General features: G+C 40.3%; 1 protein-coding gene across 3 annotated transcripts in view; it reads left to right on the forward strand.

The window, feature by feature from the left end:
• The window catches only part of SHF (Src homology 2 domain containing F), a 365439-nt gene that overhangs the window by 177893 nt on the left and 168975 nt on the right, over nucleotides 1-18571 (forward strand). For all 3 annotated transcript variants that reach the window (XM_075345669.1, XM_075345670.1, XM_075345672.1), the window contains exon 3: nucleotides 12380-12598. In XM_075345669.1, coding sequence (XP_075201784.1) covers nucleotides 12380-12598 — 219 coding nt within the window. The remainder of the gene's footprint in view (nucleotides 1-12379; nucleotides 12599-18571) is intronic.

Genomic DNA, 18571 nt, shown 5'->3' on the forward strand with positions numbered 1-18571 from the left:
GACGTTTCATTTGAGAGGAGTCTCGAATATGACATCAGAGGAGACTTTACTCCCTTTCCTGCAGCATCTAGCGCCCTTCTTGGAATAGAATGTCACCAGGGAACGACACTGTAGTTACTACACCTTTTTGCAGTGCCACTCTTTTAAGTTGTCCTAATAGAAGCTGTGAGAGATGTGAGTGCAAACGTATAGTCAGGAGGCGGAGATATACTATTCATTTGAGTGTGATGCTAGAAGCTGTGAGGGCCATGCTGGTTTCACTCAATGGTTTTCTTGTCACCCCCTAACAACATCTTGCTTTACAGTTAAAAGCTGCATAGGTAGAAGCAGAATGCTAGCACTGCACTCTCCTCTCCCATAGCTTCCATCAGCATCGTGAAACCAGAACATCTTCAGAGAGCGGCAGTGCAAAAAATTATACTAACTGCAGTGCCGCCTGATGACTTTTTGATCCAGGAGGGGTGATAGATACGGGAAAGTGAGTCCAGCTCCAGTCTCCTCTAACGTCACGTTTGGAACTCCACTTCTTGGAACATTTCGATTGAGAGATATTAAAAAAAATAAAAAAATAAAAAAAAAAACAGGATAGGAAAAAGTAGAGGGTATTTTATAATAAAGCCAATTTCAAAAGTGATTGAGGTGTTAAAAAAAAATAAAATAAAAAATAGATATTTAGAAAGGAAATTTTAGGTACTGTGCCATCCCTTTTTTCAAAATGTGGCTTTCATATGATTTTAATTAATTAAAATGTGTTTAAACATGAAATATGTAATTGAAAAGGAGAATCTGCAAATATTATTCCATATGTGCTAATCGCTATTGTCTCCCAATGTGCTATAGTAAAGAGTTATCAATACCATATGGCTTTTTGTATGTTTCGTTAAAGGGAATGAGAAGGCAGCTTGAGTGGAAGATGCCCAAAGTATGAACATTTCAGTTTTTACCGGTGTCACTTGTTTTAACCTTGAAGTGGTTAAAAAACGTTGCGTAAGATAATGTTCACAGCAATGTCGTTTTGATATTACTGTGTATTATGTTCATCTCATGTGGTGCTTTTGCACAGCTTTTTCAGCTGTATTCCGGGCGGAATCTGCTTAAACACATTGTGTGCACATACCGTAAAATGGGACGTTCCATAGGATTTCATTATTTTCCAAAATGAAAAGTATGATGTACTTTAACATAAACGTCAGTGAAAAGGCAAACTCTAATTTATTGTTCTATAAATGCTGATCACCATTTTCTCACAAAGTAATAGTGTAAAGGGCTATTAAAACAATAAAATTGTGCCCCTTTTACAGGACAAATTAGTTTTTTCTTAAATGTCACTCATAAACTCTGACATTCATGTTTTCTTTGCAGCAGAGGGTAGACAGCTATTCTCATTAACGTGCCATTTTTAACGTTAACATTTTTTTTGCAGAAATTTAACAATCCCAAGTAAAACTAGAGCCCGTTCACATATACGTATTTCTGTTACTTGGGGCATATGTTTTGGGGTTTTTTGTCCTGGATACCACACAAACACATTTATAACATATGATTTTCACATGTCCGTGTTTGCACATGAACTGTGTGTACATGTAAACTACATGGAGGCATTTTTTTCCCAAAGCTCGGTTGACAAGGGCCAATACAAGTCTATGACATATGTTTTCTCGCATTGCATTGCTCCATATTATACGCCAGTGTGAGTGTACCCTTAAGGGGGTGTTACACACAGCGATATCGCTAGCGATATCGCTGGTGAAAGCGCCCGCCCCCGTCGGTTGTGCGTCACGGGCAAATCGCTGCCCGTGGCGCACAATATCGCTCGGACCCGTCACATGGACTTACCTGCCTATGAACATCGCTGAGTCCGGTGAACCGCCTCCTTGCTAAGGGGGCGGTTCGTGCGGCGTCACTAAGCGGCCGCCCAATAGGGGCGGAGATGAGCGGGACACAACATCCCGCCCACCTCCTTACCTTCACATTGCTGGCGGCCGCAGGTAAGCTGCAGTTCGTCGTTCCTGAGGTGTCACACATAGCGATGTGTGCTGCCTCGGGAACGACGAACAACCAGTGTCCTCATCAATCAACGTTTTTTTGAAAAGGAACGACGTGTCAACGATGGATGATAAGGTGAGTATTTTTCATCGTTAACGGTCGCTCCTTGCTGTCACACGCAACGACGTCGCTAACGATGTCGGATGTGCGTTACTGAATCCGTGACCCCGGCGATTATATCGTTAGATGTGTTGTTGCGTGTAACGATTCCTTTAGGCTTGGTATGTCCTGTCCAATTTCACTTGCAGTACAGACCAGATTAATTGTGGAACCAGTGATATGGCCATTTCTCCATAGTGTCTCAGGAGCCATTTTTCAGTAGAAGGCTGGGGCCAAACGACCGTGTGGCATCTGATATGATATGTTAATGACTCTCCGATCCTGCAATCAGATCATGGCTGCAAGGAGAGGAAGGAATTAATCTCTCCATCTCCTCCATTGTCAGCCTGTCATATATTGCACTGCACTTAGATGTCATCCAAGTGCTGTCCGATGTTTCACTCACACCCATAGACTTATATGGGTGCGAGTGATTGAAGACTTTTTGTCACTTGCAGATGCTACGACTGTTTTCTCAGTCCAATTGGGTCTGATTTTTTTTCTTTTTTTTTTCTCCCATTCCACTCATCCGATTTTACTCGAGGTATGTCCGAAGCCTAAAAGGCTGCATGTTGCTTTTGCTACTGTGAGCAGTGTACGTGGCATATAGTGTGAACAGTGTACGTAGAATATAGTGTGAGCAGTGTACATGGCATATAGCCTGCGCAGTCTACGTGACACAAACATACTACCAACTGCAGAGTCTTAAGGCTGCTTTACATGCAGCGACATCGCTAGCGATCACACCCGCCCCCGTCATGCGTGCGTCACAGGCAAATCTCTGCCCGTGGCGAACAATATCGCTAGTGCGCGTAACACACACATACCTTCCTAACGATGTCGCTGTGGCCGGTGAACAATCTCTTGTTTAATGGGGATGTTCGTGCTGCGTCACAGCGACGTTACACAGCAGGCCACCAATAGAAGCGTAGGGGTGGAGAGCAGCCGCATTAACGTCACTCCCGCCTCGTTGCCGGAGGACGCAGGAACGCTGTTGTTCGTCGTTCTTTGGGTGTCACATGTAGTGGTGTGCTGCCTCAGGAACGACGAACAACCTGCGTCCAAAACTAACAAGGATAATTGGGACAAAAACGACGTGTCAACAATCAACGATTTTGGCCGCTTTTTGGATCGTTAGTGGTTGCTCGTAGGTGTCATACGCAAACGACGTCGCTAACAACGCTGAATGTGCATCACGAATTCCGTGACCCCAGTGATTTCTTGTTAGAGCTGTTGTTGCATGTAACGGGGCCTTTAGGCCGGGAGTCCCATCTAGCACAATTGGAATGCCAAAAAATGCTGCCAGTTGCGGATCTTGATGGTTTGCATACCCAAGTGCAGTCAGCATTCCAAAACATTCCTCAAATCTCCATTAATAACCTCGTTGATAGCATGCTAAGTTATGCAAATTAGTATATTTCTGTGTGCGGTGCTTATATTTGATACTGAATAAATCGAGATGTTTTGAAAATGTTGTTTCCGTTTTTAGTTCTTCACTTGCATACATTATCAGGTCTGTCGATCCTGAAGTTTCCATAATTGAATGACTTTTCCTTCTTGGTATTGCATTTTCAATGTTGAATAGTGTATTTGTTTCACATGATAACTTTGAGATGAGTTAATGTTGGCTGTTACCTACAACGACCTATTTAGCCACCATAAGGAGTTATTCACTAAAACGCTTGATTTAGTTAAATGGAGTATAGTTGCTTTCTTGCCTACATGCGGATATGCCTCAAGGATACCATGTTGTTTTCTCAATCATAGGGCATTAATTGGAGTGACTATTTCATGAACACTCTGAGTGATTAAAAGCTTTAGTTAGAGACCATTGTCCGTCATCCTGCTGTTATACATAATGAGAAGTCTGTAGACATTGCATAGAGGGGGAGTAAGCGTTACTCAGCTTTTTTAATCACATTGGATAGAGGGGGAATCAATCATCAATAGTCTGAATCTATGAAACCTATGGAAATGAATAATAGAAAACTGAAAAATTCTGGATACCAAGAAGATATCAAGGCCACATTCCCACGATGAGCTTTTGGGGAGTTTTTCCATGTTGCCGCATTTCTGCCCTTATTATGTAAATTAGATTACATGTGTTTTTATCCTGCTTTTGACTTTGTTTTTTTGTATCTTGTCAGTATGTTATGATATAAATAAAGCTGGTTTGTTTTTGATACTTCCTATTATTTGGCTTTTACAAAACTTTATTGATATACTTCTGTGTCGATTACATACGTTTCAGTAGTGGAAACACACTAAAAAAGCATTTCCAAATCGCAACGTCCATAACAACTGCACCTATACAATGAGCATGCTGTTTATCCTGCCCAGTAAACACAAAAACAGGCAGAATTGCTGTTTTATGATCATTTCACTTAAAGCTGAGTAAAAAGTTCATCTGGTAAAAAAATGAGCCCTCAAAGTTTCCGGGAATGTTCACTCGAACTTCATTTTTGCCTGATCTGCTCATCTTTTAGTATCTATACAGATTTATTTTAATGTTTTTGCTAAGTATTTTTTTTGCAAATATTAATAGAAAAACATTAATTTAACAATTGACATGCTGCTTGTTTTTTCAGCAACAAAAGCTGCAACGAAAAAAGAAGCAGCGTGTGCACAGCAAGTCACGATTCTCATAGACTTTGCTGGGCTGCTTTTATTGATTAAAAGAAGCATGAAAAAAGCAATGTGGGCATAAGGCCTAAGTATATCAATAGCATTTATCAAGATGTGCAGAATCATGGGGCAGCTTGTTTTTGCTAAAATAGGCTAAAAAAAGATTTAATTGACTTTAAAGTCAGAAATTAACTCTTACAGAGAATGACATACTCTTGAATTTGCTACGTTAGTGGGGCGTGATCACAGAAACATCTAAAGTTTTGTTACAAATAGTCGGCAGCGTCTCAAAAAAATTGAGAAAAAAACATGATCACTAATGGATTGAGAATCTAAAAGGAAGCCATTATCCACCAGTGTTGTCAAATTCCAGAACTGCAACGTCCACGGAGTGCCTGTAAGTACAATGTGTTCAGTGCTCAAAGACATGGCCAATAAGGAAGACTTAACACTAGAAGTCCCAGAAATTTCGAGCTCCCACCATTCCAAAGGTAGAAATGTTAAATGACCCCTCTCTGGGACTTCTAGTGTTAAACTTAACCATCACTGAACAAGACACAAGTTAAAACAGTTGCCTAAAGTAGTAGTGGATCAAATCCATATAGTATTTTATATACAGCAGTAAATCGTACAGTTCCTGTTATTCAGCCCTTTTACCTTCATCAATATTTCCCACCACAGCCCCCCATATAGAATGTTTGACTCTACAATACCCTTCCACACAATATGATGCCACCACTGTCTCTCATACAGTATGTTGGCCCCATTGCTTATCAAACAGTATGATGTCTCCACAACAGTCTGTATGATTGCCCCTAAAGCTCCACCCACCGTATAATTACCCCTACAGGCCACCACACATAGTGATGGCCCCAGAAATTCCTGTACGCAGCACAAATGCATATTATGATGGCCCTAAAGCTTCCCACAAAAATTTTGAAGGCTTCCGCGCACAGTGAAATAGCTACATTGGTTCTTCTCCCAATATAAAGGCCTCACAGCTCTGCATACGTATTATTATAACTCCACACCTCCCTCACAGTCCCAACATATTCTGTACACAAGTGACTGACAAAAAAAAATCTGCACGTTTTGCTCTCAATCATATAGTGCACTACTTCGTACTTTGCTTTGTACAGGCTGAGGCTTTGCACAGCAGGTGCGATCTAATGACATCAAGGTTTTAAAGATGGAAGAGAGCCGATTGATACCTCCTCTTGCATTGTTTACAACAGCATCTGAATCCTGAAGATGCAGATGCCGTTAAAATTGGGATGCTGAGCAGGGGGATCAGCCTGGGCTGACCTCCACTCTTGGAGAGTATGTCACAGTTTCCAACCCCTTAGCTATTTCTGTCCTGCTCGCAAACTGAAAGGACCAGATGTGTTCTGCGGGCCACAGTTTGCCCAGGTCTTGAGTACAGCCATATGCATTGTAGTTAGTGATCAGCGAGCACTACCATGCTCGTAATGAGCAGTTGGATGCTCGGATGGGTTCTACTTGAGTTCCCAAATATAATGGAAGTTAATGGGGGACTCGAGCATGTTTCCAAGAAATGTGGAAAATTGCACAAGACCCCCATTGACTTCTATTATACTTGGGTACTCAACTTGAGTCAGTCCAAGCATGGCAGTGCTCACTTATCACCTTTCATGGTGATATGCTGTTAAACGAAAACAAAAAACCTTGTTGATTACCAAATTTAAATTCTAGAAGTTTTTAGCACATCAAACTATAAGGCTATTATGTTTATATAAATAATTCTAACCTAACATTATAGTGCAGTGCTTGCTGCCGTTTTACTGCGGTCTGTGCCTCGTGTTACCGTGCAGTAAGGACAGTGTCTTGTCACTTTGTGCTCCTGGGAATCTGTGTGGGTTTGAGACAGATCTCTATTACAGCATCTGAAGAAGATGGATCATCTCATAATAATATTGATCTGCTAAGCACATAGCCAGTTAATACATTGCTGGCATGGGAGAAAACCTAAGCAAACATTTGTGTTACAAGAAGAGACTGATTGCCAGAGCAATTCTGTCATTATTGATGTTTTGCTTTAAAGCAATATGGGACAATACCCAGCACTCAATGATTAAGGAGTATTTGGAAACGAGCACACATCATCCTTGGCTGTATTCCAGAACTGCTCTAAAGCGTGAGGCTGAAAGTGATTGTAGGTAAAAAATTAACTCCTGCGTCAGCCTCACATTCTTCAGATCACCGCTGTGTGTATAGATTGCGCTGCAGGTCTTTAGTGTTTCCTCCGCTCATAAGCATCTTGTGTTCTTGGTTGGTTTTATTCTGAACATTTTGCTTTATTTGTCATAAACTGCTGATTTAACATTGCTAGGTGTAATTTGTGTTAAAAAAAATAAATATATATATATGTATGTATATATATATATATATATATATATATATATATATATATATATATATATATATATATATATATATATATATATATATATATATATTAATATTAGTATGTAATGAATGAAAATATTACTATCTACATCTAACAAGCCTAGAACAAATTAACAAAACTGGTTAGTCATACCTTTGTGAAAATATTCTTGACTTGCTTAACCAGCTTGTTATATACTATTCATCTTTCACCAACAAGGAGGTTGTTTTTACATGACAGATTTCTTGGAAACATCTAAGAAGAATCCTTAAAATACTTCTGCAGCGTCATTGAATTTCTGCAACCTTATTCAGATATATCGGATTATTTTAGAGATTTTTGGAATAAATCTGTCTTTGTATGAATTTATTCAAGAAAGTTAATTCAATATTGAATCACCATAGAAGGATTATAAAACTATCTTGACGAGCCCAAAGGACACACTGGAACACTGTCCAAATTTATGAATGTCGTTTTTGATGAATTAATGTGTATATTAATGTAAATATTAATATTTACCTAAAATAGAGGGAAGTGCAAATTTCTAAGCATTTTACAGATATGCATGAATCTACATTTGTTCAGCACATTAGTATTTTTTTTCTTATCTTTAAAAAAAAAAAAAAAAAAAAGTGAAAAAATCCTAGTGAACCACTTGGCCATGCCAAGGATGTACCGTTATCAGCAAATTTTAGTAAAGAAGGATTTTGAGCAAAAGCGACAATGAATTAAAGCTCCAGTAGGTTTTTTTTTTATTACTTTTTATGTTCCCTGTAAGATGCTGTACTTCGGTTGGCATTTTATAATCACAGACGCCATTTATATTAGATTTGATATCAGATTTCACAATACAAAGATCTGACTAAACATTTGAACTATCAGGGCTATATAATCCCTTTTGGAAATTGTCAGTCAGTTACAGCTGTCAGTCAAGTTGGTGCAGAGACTAAAAACACTTAGGGGTACTTTACACATTGCGACATCGCTAGCATCAGCTAGCGATGTCCAGCGCGACAGTACCCGCCTCGCCGCACATGCGATATGTGTTGATTGCTGCCGTAGCGAACATTATCGCTACGGCAGCGTCACACGCACATAGCTGCTCGGCTACGTCTCTGTGGTTGCCAAACAATCCCTCCTTCAAGGGGGAGGTGCGTTCGGCGTCACAGCGACGTCACTAATCGGCCGGCCGATAGAAGCAGAGGGGCAGAGATGAGCGGGACATAACATCCCGCCCACCTTCTCCCTTCCGCATTGCCGTTGGGACGCAGGTAAGGAGATGTTTGTCGCTCCTGCGGGCTTACACACAGCGATGTGTGCTGCCGCAGGAGCGACAAACAACATCGTACCTGCGGTTGATCCGACATTATGGAAATGAACGACGTTACACAGATCAGCGAGATTGTATGCTTCTGTGCTCGTTCATTGTTCCATCTAAGATTTACACATTGCGATGTCGCTACCGGTGCCGGATGTGCGTCACTAACGACGTGACCCCGACGATATAGTGGTAGCGATGTCGCAACGTGTAAAGTACCCCTTAGACTCCTAAGTAGAGATGATCGAATCTGCCAAAATTCAAATTTCCCAAATTGCTAGGACTTTACATTTATTGGGAATCAAATTTCCCAATAGTCTCTGAATTGAATGTCTTCTTAAGCTCTGGGGCCTCTCCAGATCCCAGAGCATAATAAATGTGGAATGTACAAAAAAAGTAATCCCTCACCAGTTACGTCTCCAGTCACCACAAGTGCTTACTGCCCCCTCCTCCAGTCCTTACTGTCCCCTCTTCAGTCCAAAGTGTCCTTAACTAGTGATGGGCGTTTCCCCTCCCCCCAATGGTCGGGATCGGGGAGACTCGCCCAATCATTTTGTAAAGATCGGGAGCAAGATAACACGATCTTACGTCATATCACAGATCTTGGACTTTACAGTTATGGGAAGGGGCAGGGGAAGGGGCTTTAAAATGAAGAATACAGTTAATAATAAACATTGTCATTATACTTACAGGTCCCACGACACGTCCTGCGCTTCTGCTTCCGAGTACGATCATCGCTGTGCCACCTGGAAACCAAAGGACCTTCCGTGATGTCATAGCATGTGACCAGTCACATGTGAATGTTGTATTATATCATTGGCTACAGACTTGTCACGTGACAATGATGTCATGCAAGGTCTTGTAGTGTCAGCATGCTCGCCGGTACGCGGTGCTCGCCCAAGCATCTCAGTACTGTCGGTATACCCGGCGTATACCGGCAAGATACTTGGACACATGCTCGGTTCCCCCTCCCTGCATGTTGGCACTTTTTACAGAGTCAACCCACATGCAGGGATTGGCTGTCATACACTGTAATGCAGCCAGTGAATAGCGGCGCCGGGAATCATTTTATACAGTGTGAGAAGCAGAGTGAGCAATGAGCAATGTCAACTCTGCTATATCACTCTGTACAGCAGCGGCTATACAGAGTGAGATGCAGGCTGACACTGAGGCCGGAGTTCCACTTATGTGTGACTCGTGCAGTCTCGCATGGGCATCTTCCTGAACAGACTGACTTTCTCCAGACACGAGCGCCGACTGCTCCTGTCAGGAGAGTGTGCGGCTGTACCTAGTGATGCCGATGCGACACTAGCACAGTGACTGTCAAAGTTCAGTTACCAGGACCTTCGAGACATCAGTCATGTGACCAGTCTGTAGCCAATGAGGTAATACATCATTCACACGTGACTGGTCACATGGCTATGATGTCATTGAAGGTCCTTTACTAGTCAGTGCTGGTTACCGGGCGGCATAGCAATGATCGGACGGACGTGGAAGCAGAAGTGGTGGGAGTCTGCAGGACCCGTCACGGGACCTGTAAGTATGATCATAATGTTTTTTAATGTGCCTTTTTTCTTTTTTTTTTTTTTTTTTTTTTTTTTTTTTTTAGTCCCTGATCTGGACCCGATCTGTAACACAAGATTCTCAGGAAAGCTCGTGATCGGGCTCGTGTACACGATCACTATGTGGTCAATACGATCCCCGAACTTTACAGTTATAGATCGCCCAACCCTATCCTTAACACCACTGGGTGCTGAAACCCTGGGCCGCTTCATGCTATGTGGGAACTTTGGCCTAGGACATCCTTGTGCATTTGTATCATGATATCACGGTGTGTCATCCGTTACATTATGATGCAGATGTGCAGGGAAGTCTATGCCTGGTTGCATCATGAGGTCTGAACATCGTGACGCCATGACAATATGACAGTCATGCACAGAGATTTCCGAGCGCTGTCAAGGAACAGACATGGAACAATGAGCATGGCCATAGAAGTGAGTGTTTAGGAGAACATTTATATTCATGGTTTTTAAGCTTTTGACAGTCTTTTATAGTTTAGTAAAATGGCTGCCATTTTGCTGAATTTTTGTGGACCAAATTACAAAAAATCAGTGTTTTGGAGGATATGGATTTTGGTCAAATTTGAGTAGACTTTAATTCCACTCAAAATGTCCTTCTCATTAGCTCTCTCTTCAGGTTGACACAAACTTACTAAGATCTGAGAAGTTCACATAATAATGTTTTTAGTTAGTAGCATGAAATCAAGTGACAGATTGACTTGAAATACATGGTAGCTATTGTCTATAAACTTAAAGTGAACCGGTCAGCTGATTCATGCTTCCCCAAACATGAATCCGTCCCTAGCTGCAAAATTGCAATCAGAGATCTCAGATAGCTGGAGTATTTCAGAGAAAATGGAGTTTAAAGATCTGGAACACTGCAATAATCAAGGCTAGGCCCGTCCTGCCCTGCCCTGCCCCTGGCAAGCATCACCCTGCACAACTCCTAGCTTCTTGACAGGACTATCCCTTATCAGTACATGTGTAAGTAGAGACCTGTCAGTCACCTAGAATTGTGGAGAGAAGCTGGCAGGGGCAGCGTCTGACTAATCTAGTCTCTCCCTATGGTTCCCGGACAGATCTTTAAACTATGTTTTCTCTGGAACACCGAATAATTTCAGATAACATACCTGACTGTACTCATGCAACCAAGCTTTGATTCATGCTGAACATCCCTTTAACTGAAATAAATACTGTTTTCTGCTTTCAGTTAACGTACACATTTGTACTTTTGGTGGTTTTAATTAGTGTGATGTAGGAGTTGAATTTCGAGTAATGTGAATATTCCAAAATTTGCTCAATCCAAGATCAAAGATTTAATTTGAATTGATCAGATTCCATGCAAATCCATTCTGCTGTGAAGGTGTTAGAAAAAAATAAGACTCTTGATTTTTCTTCTCCTCATAACTGTCTAACTGCTTCCTGCTTCGTCCTCAGATTGCCTCATCTTCCTTCTCTCTTCTGTTGGCCAGGCCCCACATGGTCACGTGGGAGTCCGTGCAAATCAATGACATGAACCTCACATTAACCCACTTGATCTCCTGGAATGAGGTGCACATCACTGACATATGACCAAATGGAGCTTAGGTAATGAAGGGCCTATTTGAAGACCTGAAGGGAGAAGGAAGAGAAGTCAATTAGAGAAATGAATGGGGAGTGGTGGTGCGGGGGTTAAATAGATTTGTAGATAACGTAACCATGTGTATGTGTTTGGGGTTTTTTTGTTATTTTTTAAATGCAGTCTGCGATGAGTGTCAGGAGGCCCACCATACACATTAGATAGCTTGAAGACTATGAAAAACATCTTACATCTTATATGAATATGTCTTCTTCTCTTGGAGGTGGTCTTTTTCCTTGTAGATACAAATATGGAAGTTACCTGGAGGTCATCTAATTAAATCCCTTACAACAAACTAGGAGTCCAGTGCCTGTAGTTTTGTTTCCCCCCAGACAGCCATTTCCTTGCATTTCTTTGTAGGCATAGTGTCTGCCTACCTGAGAAAGTAATATACTCACTGATAATATATAATACACTGTCTACACAGCATATAAAGCAAACAGGAAAGGCTGCTGACAGCTCCCATTTACACGCTGTGCACTTGGAAATAAAGTGAGAAACAGCAAGAAAAAAAATGAGATGCTAATTTTTTATGCATATGTTTTAATTGGATACATTTACATAATGCCTTCTGTAGATTTTTATTTTACATGTTTCTCTTTCATCTAACTTGATCATACAAGCTGTAGTTTTCATTTTTTTCATAAAAAAACAAACAAGACAAAGGTAATATATAACTCACTATCTTCTTTTTTATGTTTGAACAGAAATCCGCAGAAGGGGATCCAAAGATTTGCCTTGTAAACCCTTACATTTATATGACACCCCATATGAACCATCAGAAAATGGATTAGAACCTGAAGGTGAAAAGTCATCTGGTCAAAGGCCGCGAGAGTCTAGGCTGCCCCAGGATGATGAGCGGCCTCCAGAAGAGTATGACCAGCCTTGGGAATGGAAGAAAGAGCGAATTTCAAAAGCCTTTGCAGGTCAGTTGATACTGTACGGTCACCCAAATTAATACTAAGATGGTTTAGTATGAGGACACTATGGCCGTGGCAGGAAGCTCCATTAACAGTACAGTAAAAGCAACAGATATGATCTAAACAGAGGTCAGCCAGAAAAAATTCTCACTGTTTATTTTGTGACCTTGCTTGCAGCGCAGACTGAAAATTGACTTTGATTGCATTTGTCAGCGTTGTATATGCAATTCATCATTCTTTGTAAAATGTGCACAAATATCATGAAGGTTTCATTGTAAATTTTCTATTGCCTGGAATGATAATTTTTATAAACTCTACTGTTCAAAACAATGGTCGTGAAATGAATTATCGATGTATATATTTCATATTCATTTGTATAGTTGAGAGCCCGTCTTACATTCTGTCTATTTATTTGTGTTGATTTTCCTCCACGACTTACACTTTTTCTGTTTTGGTTTCGGTACACTGAAATATTTTGCAGTAGTATCAATAAAAAATATTAATGAGAAAAATGTATACTGTGCACTTTTATGGTTTTCTGACATTGATATAGAGGATGTAATAACCGGTTAAGATTCAGCCATATTTTGTACTCGTAAAACTTTTTTATTTTTGGATAAGTTCATGTTTAGTTAAAAAGAGACCTGGTTAATAATTGAACTAAAACATAAAAATGTGGATGTAAAACACTGTGAAAACATTGATTAGCGCATATTACAGATATATATTCTATTTTAAGATGTATGAGATTTATGGCTCTGTGTGTAATCATAGACTGGAGTTGATGTGATTTGGTTTGCAGTACCGGTAGCCATGTCACTAATCTGTGGCCTTGGGATGAGAACCCTGCCTGATGCCTCTTACCAGATTGCATCCCTGGCTCTTCCTTTGATTAGCTGACCTGGCGGGATATCCTCATTGTGAAGTGACGCATATGTGACTATATCAGGCCGACTTAGCAAATGAAGCATTTTGGATTCTGGCAGGTAGGAGGTGGTTTGCTGGTCTCCCATTGATTGGCCATATATTACTTACCAGGCCACTGGATCGGGTTCGAAATATTGAGTTGCACCATCTGTAAAACAGATATCAAAATGTCTTTATTTTAAGATAAATGGTAATTGTGAAAATGGCCATTTAACTTAATAGCAGCAAGCTATGGACTGCATTAGCTGAGTAAATTGATATCTAGTTATATTGGGAAAGATTAAATATTACTTGCCAACTCTTTATTGGAATTTTTTTTTTGTTTGTCTTTAAAAAAAAAAAAAAAAAAAGTCTGTCCAAGCTTGAGACTAAAGGCTGCAGTCACTCTATATGACTGCAGACTTGTGAATCCTCACAGTGCACGCTTTCTTAATTCTCTGGGAGCAGGTGGGTGCATGACCACAAGTACAGTCATATGAAAAAGTTTGGTTACCCCTATTAATGTTAACCTTTTTTCTTTATAACAATTTTGTTTTTTGCAACAGCTATTTCAGTTTCATATATCTAATAACTGATGGACTGAGTAATATTTCTGGATTGAAATGAGGTTTATTGTACTAACAGAAAATGTGCAATCCGCATTTAAACAAAATTTGTCCGGTGCAAAAGTATGGGCACCTCAACATAAAAGTGACATTAATATTTTGTAGATCTTCCTTTTGCAAAAATAACAGCCTTTAGTCGCTTCCTGTAGCTTTTAATGAGTTCCTGGATGAAGGTATATTTGACCATTCCTGTTTACAAAACAATTCCAGTTCAGTTAAGTTTGATGGTCGCTGAGCATGGACAGCACGCTTCAAATCATCCCACAGATTTTCAATGATATTCAGGTCTGGGGACTGGGATGGCCATTCCAGAACATTGTAATTATTCCTCTGTATGAATCCCTGAGTAGATTTGGAGCGGCGTTTTGGATCATTGTCTTGCTGAAATATCCATCCTCTGTGTAACTTCAACTTCGTCACTGATTCTTGCACATTATTGTCAAGAATCTGCTGATACTGAGTTGAATCCATGTGACCCTCAACTTTAACAAGATTCCCGGTGCCGGAATTGGCCACACAGCCCCAAAGCATGATGGAACCTTCATCAAATTTTACTGTGGGTAGCAAGTGCTTTTCTTGGAATGCCGTGTTTTTTTGCCTCCATGTATAACGCCTTTTTGTATGACCAAACAACTCAATCTTTGTTTCATCAGTCCACAGGACCTTCTTCCAAAATGTAATTGGCTTGTCCAAATATGCTTTTGCATACCTCAGGCGACTCTGTTTGTGGCATGCTTGCAGAAACGGCTTCTTTCGCATCACTCTCCCATACAGCTTCTCCTTGTGCAACGTGCGCTGTATTGTTGACCGATGCACATTGACACCATCTGCAGCAAGATGAAGCTGCAGGTCTTTGGAGGTGGTCTGTGGATTGTCCTTGACTGTTCTCACCATTATTCTTCTCTGCCTTTCTGATATTTTTCTTGGCCTGCCACGTCTGGGCTTAACAAGAACTGTACCTGTGTTCTTCCATCTCCTTACTATGTTCCTCACAGTGAAAACTGACAGTTTAAATCTCTGAGACAACTTTTTGTATCCTTCCCCTGAACAACTATGTTGAATAATCTTTGTTTTCAGATCATTTGAGAGTTGTTTTGAGGAGCCCATGATGCCACTCTTCATAGGAGATTCAAATAGGACAACAACTTGCAAGTGGCCACCTTAAATACCTTTTCTCATGATTGGATACACCAGCCTATGAAGTTCAAAGCTCAATGAGGTTACAAAACCAATTTAGTGCTTTAGTAAGTCAGTAAAAAGTAGTTAGGAGTGTTCAAATCAAAAAATTGATAAGGGTGCCCATACTTTTGCACCAGTCAAATTTTGTTTAAATGCAGATTGCACATTTTCTGTTAGTACAATAAACCTCATTTCAATCCAGAAATATTACTCAGTCCATCAGTTATTAGATATATGAAACTGAAATAGCTGTTGCAAAAACCCATATTGTTATAAAGAAAAAAGGTTAACATTAATAGGGGTGCCCAAACTTTTTCATATGACTGTATGTTATTTGTATGTATACGGTCACGTGTCGACTATATGTGGACCACCTCACTTTATACAAGTGAACTGAGTGAGGCCAGACGTATCTATTTGGAATGTGGCCGGAATTATGTAAATTGCATATTTCTGGTGACATGTCCACCCTGTGCCAGCATCGTGGAATCCTGACATTTTGCACTGTAAAAATTTACAGGTCTGCAGTGACATAGATTGACTACGTACTTGAAACCCAAGCCTGGACAGTGCCCTAAAAAGACCCTTCTATAATGGATAACCTTCTCTGTATGAGCAAGAATAATGGTAATACATTTTATTTTTATAGTGCCAACATATTCTGCAGCCATTTACAATTCAGAATATATACCGAGAAAGTTGTCGATTGCTGATCAGGACCATGAGTGAGATGCTTTGTCTATAATGAGTAGAGATGGAAACTAAGGGCCTTATTTTCACTAGAGCGCTGCTTCACGCTTCTTACAGAAATAACGCCAGTTCCTTTAATGATGCTGAGCAGCAGGCCAAGCTGTTTGACTCTCAATTGCATGATTGGTAGGAATTCCACTTATAAGTCTCCTAATGATCATTATCATACTTCCATATCCTACAGAATTAAATGATGTACAATTCTGTGGAAAGTTTTGGAATTAATAATTACTAGTCTGTAAAATATAAATTATTTAAAGAAACATGGATTTAAAAGGGATGTCCACTTCTCTACCAATTCCTTCTTAAGCCATATGTTTCCCCTTTTTAAAACAACAAAACTTTTACTCTCCTCTGTTGCCTGCATCGGTTCATCAATGTCTGCTCAGTCTATCCCGGGATTGCGTACCGGTGTTTCCGGAAACCAACAAGCAGCCTCTTCACTCTCCTCGCCTTTGGACATATCTTGTATTCCTCCGGTTGTAAACCTTTAGTCCGACAGTGGGAAGAGTGATGTACAGTGGGTACAGATTGGCCACCGGAATGCATGTCGTCACATGTGGTACGTGATCCAGAGCGAGACAGTGTTGACACCATCGGAGGGGAGTATAAGTTTTATTATTTTAAAAAAGGGAACCATGCGGATTCAGAAGGGCTTGTCCGAGTAGTGGAAAACCACTTTAAGCTTTGCCGTCTTTAGGTCATTACAGACTGTATACATTTCCACACTGAATACATTGCAGTTAGCGTGTATTCCTTTTCTATTAACTCTTGATTGATGGGTTTCATGGAAGAGTCCACCATATGCACAATTCTCATATCAGCTTAGGTTGGTAACCTGAAATGAAATATTATTCTTTTTATACCCTGGTGTATTTTGAATCAAAACTTTTTTTTGTGTTGCTTTTGCTATAGCTGACTTGGGGAAACCATTATTGTAATGATATTTTTCTCTGCTAAAATCTCATATTCCAGATATTAAGACTATGCCAAATTGTCATTGACAGAAATGACAATAACATGTTCTGGCCAGTTAGACTCCGGCTTTCTTTTTGTAAGTGAATGGGAAATCTCATTAGCTCCTATTACACTGACTAATTCCTGGAGACACTGTTAATAAGAAGCATCGTTCATTTGCGATAACTAATTTAGTGTGTAGTCACAATGTCTGCTTATGATTAAATTTCCTAGCAATCCAAATCTAAAACTACTTCATGATTATTTTTAGTTTTGTACTTTAATGGTCAGCTTTATGTTGAAAGTGTGGAGAAAATGTTATGCCGGATTAATATGTTGGTTGTGCGTTACTTATTCAGTTACGTACATGTGACAAATATACAATTACATTGGATTGGTAAGCTTAATAAAAATCACATGACTTTGAGCTATAAACGTCAAACTTCTCATATGCTGCCATATATACAGCTCTGGGAAAAATTAAGAGACCACTGCAAAATTTTCAGTTTTTCTGATTTTTCTTTTATAGATATATTTTTGAGTGAAATGTAAAGTGTTCTTTTATTCTATAAACTACTGACAACGTCTCCGAATTTCCAAGCAAAAAATGTTGAGTTTATTTTCTGAAAATGAGAAATGGTCAAAATAACAAAAAAATGCATTCCTTTCAGACGTCAAATAATGCAAAGAAAACAAGTTGACAATCCTTTAGCAACAACAATACTAATAATGTTTGAACTCAGGAAGAGTTCATAAATCAATATTTTGTGGAATAGCCATGATTTTTAATCACAGCTTTTATGAGTTTTGGCATACTTTCCACCAATCTTTCCCACTGCTTTTGGGTGACCTTATGCCACTCCTGGTGCAAAAAAATGTAAGCAGTTCTGTGTTTGATGGCTTGGGACTATCCATCTTCCTCTTGATTTACATTCCAGAGATTTTCAATGGGGTTCAGGTGTGGAGATTGGGCTGACCATGACAGGGTTTTGATGTGGTTGTCCTTCAGCCACACATTGATTGACCTAGCTGTGTGGCATGGTGCATTGTCCTGCTGGAAAAACCAGCTAAGGAGAACCAAAATGTGAACAAAGGGGATGATTAAGAGAACACCCCAACGTGTAGCATGTCCCTGTTAATTTCACAGGCACATGGATATCGGTCACGTGTATAGGGACACGTCAGATTGAGAGGTAACCCAGTTAGTGTAACTGGGAAACCGAGGAGGAAGAAGCTGAACCGGTCACAGGCGTAGAAGGCATGACAGACAGGTAGGCTAGCCCAGTTAGCGTTACAGGTAACAGTCTGCCACTGGCACTGCAGACTAACAATCACGTGCGTAGAGGGCACGTCAGACCACGTGGGATACCCAGTTAACATCACTGGGCACCCTAGGACTGGTACACACACAAGTGTGCCACTGACACTGTATAGGGGGCACGTCAGACCTTGTGGGCCACCCAGCTAGTGTTACCGGATGCCCGAGGACTGGTAGGACAGAGACTGACCCTCACCGTGCCAAGACACAGGTGTACCGAGATACGAATACCTGGTATCGGTG

This window comes from Anomaloglossus baeobatrachus, chromosome 4, assembly GCF_048569485.1.
Source record: "Anomaloglossus baeobatrachus isolate aAnoBae1 chromosome 4, aAnoBae1.hap1, whole genome shotgun sequence".
Classification (NCBI taxonomy): Eukaryota; Metazoa; Chordata; class Amphibia; order Anura; family Aromobatidae; genus Anomaloglossus; species Anomaloglossus baeobatrachus.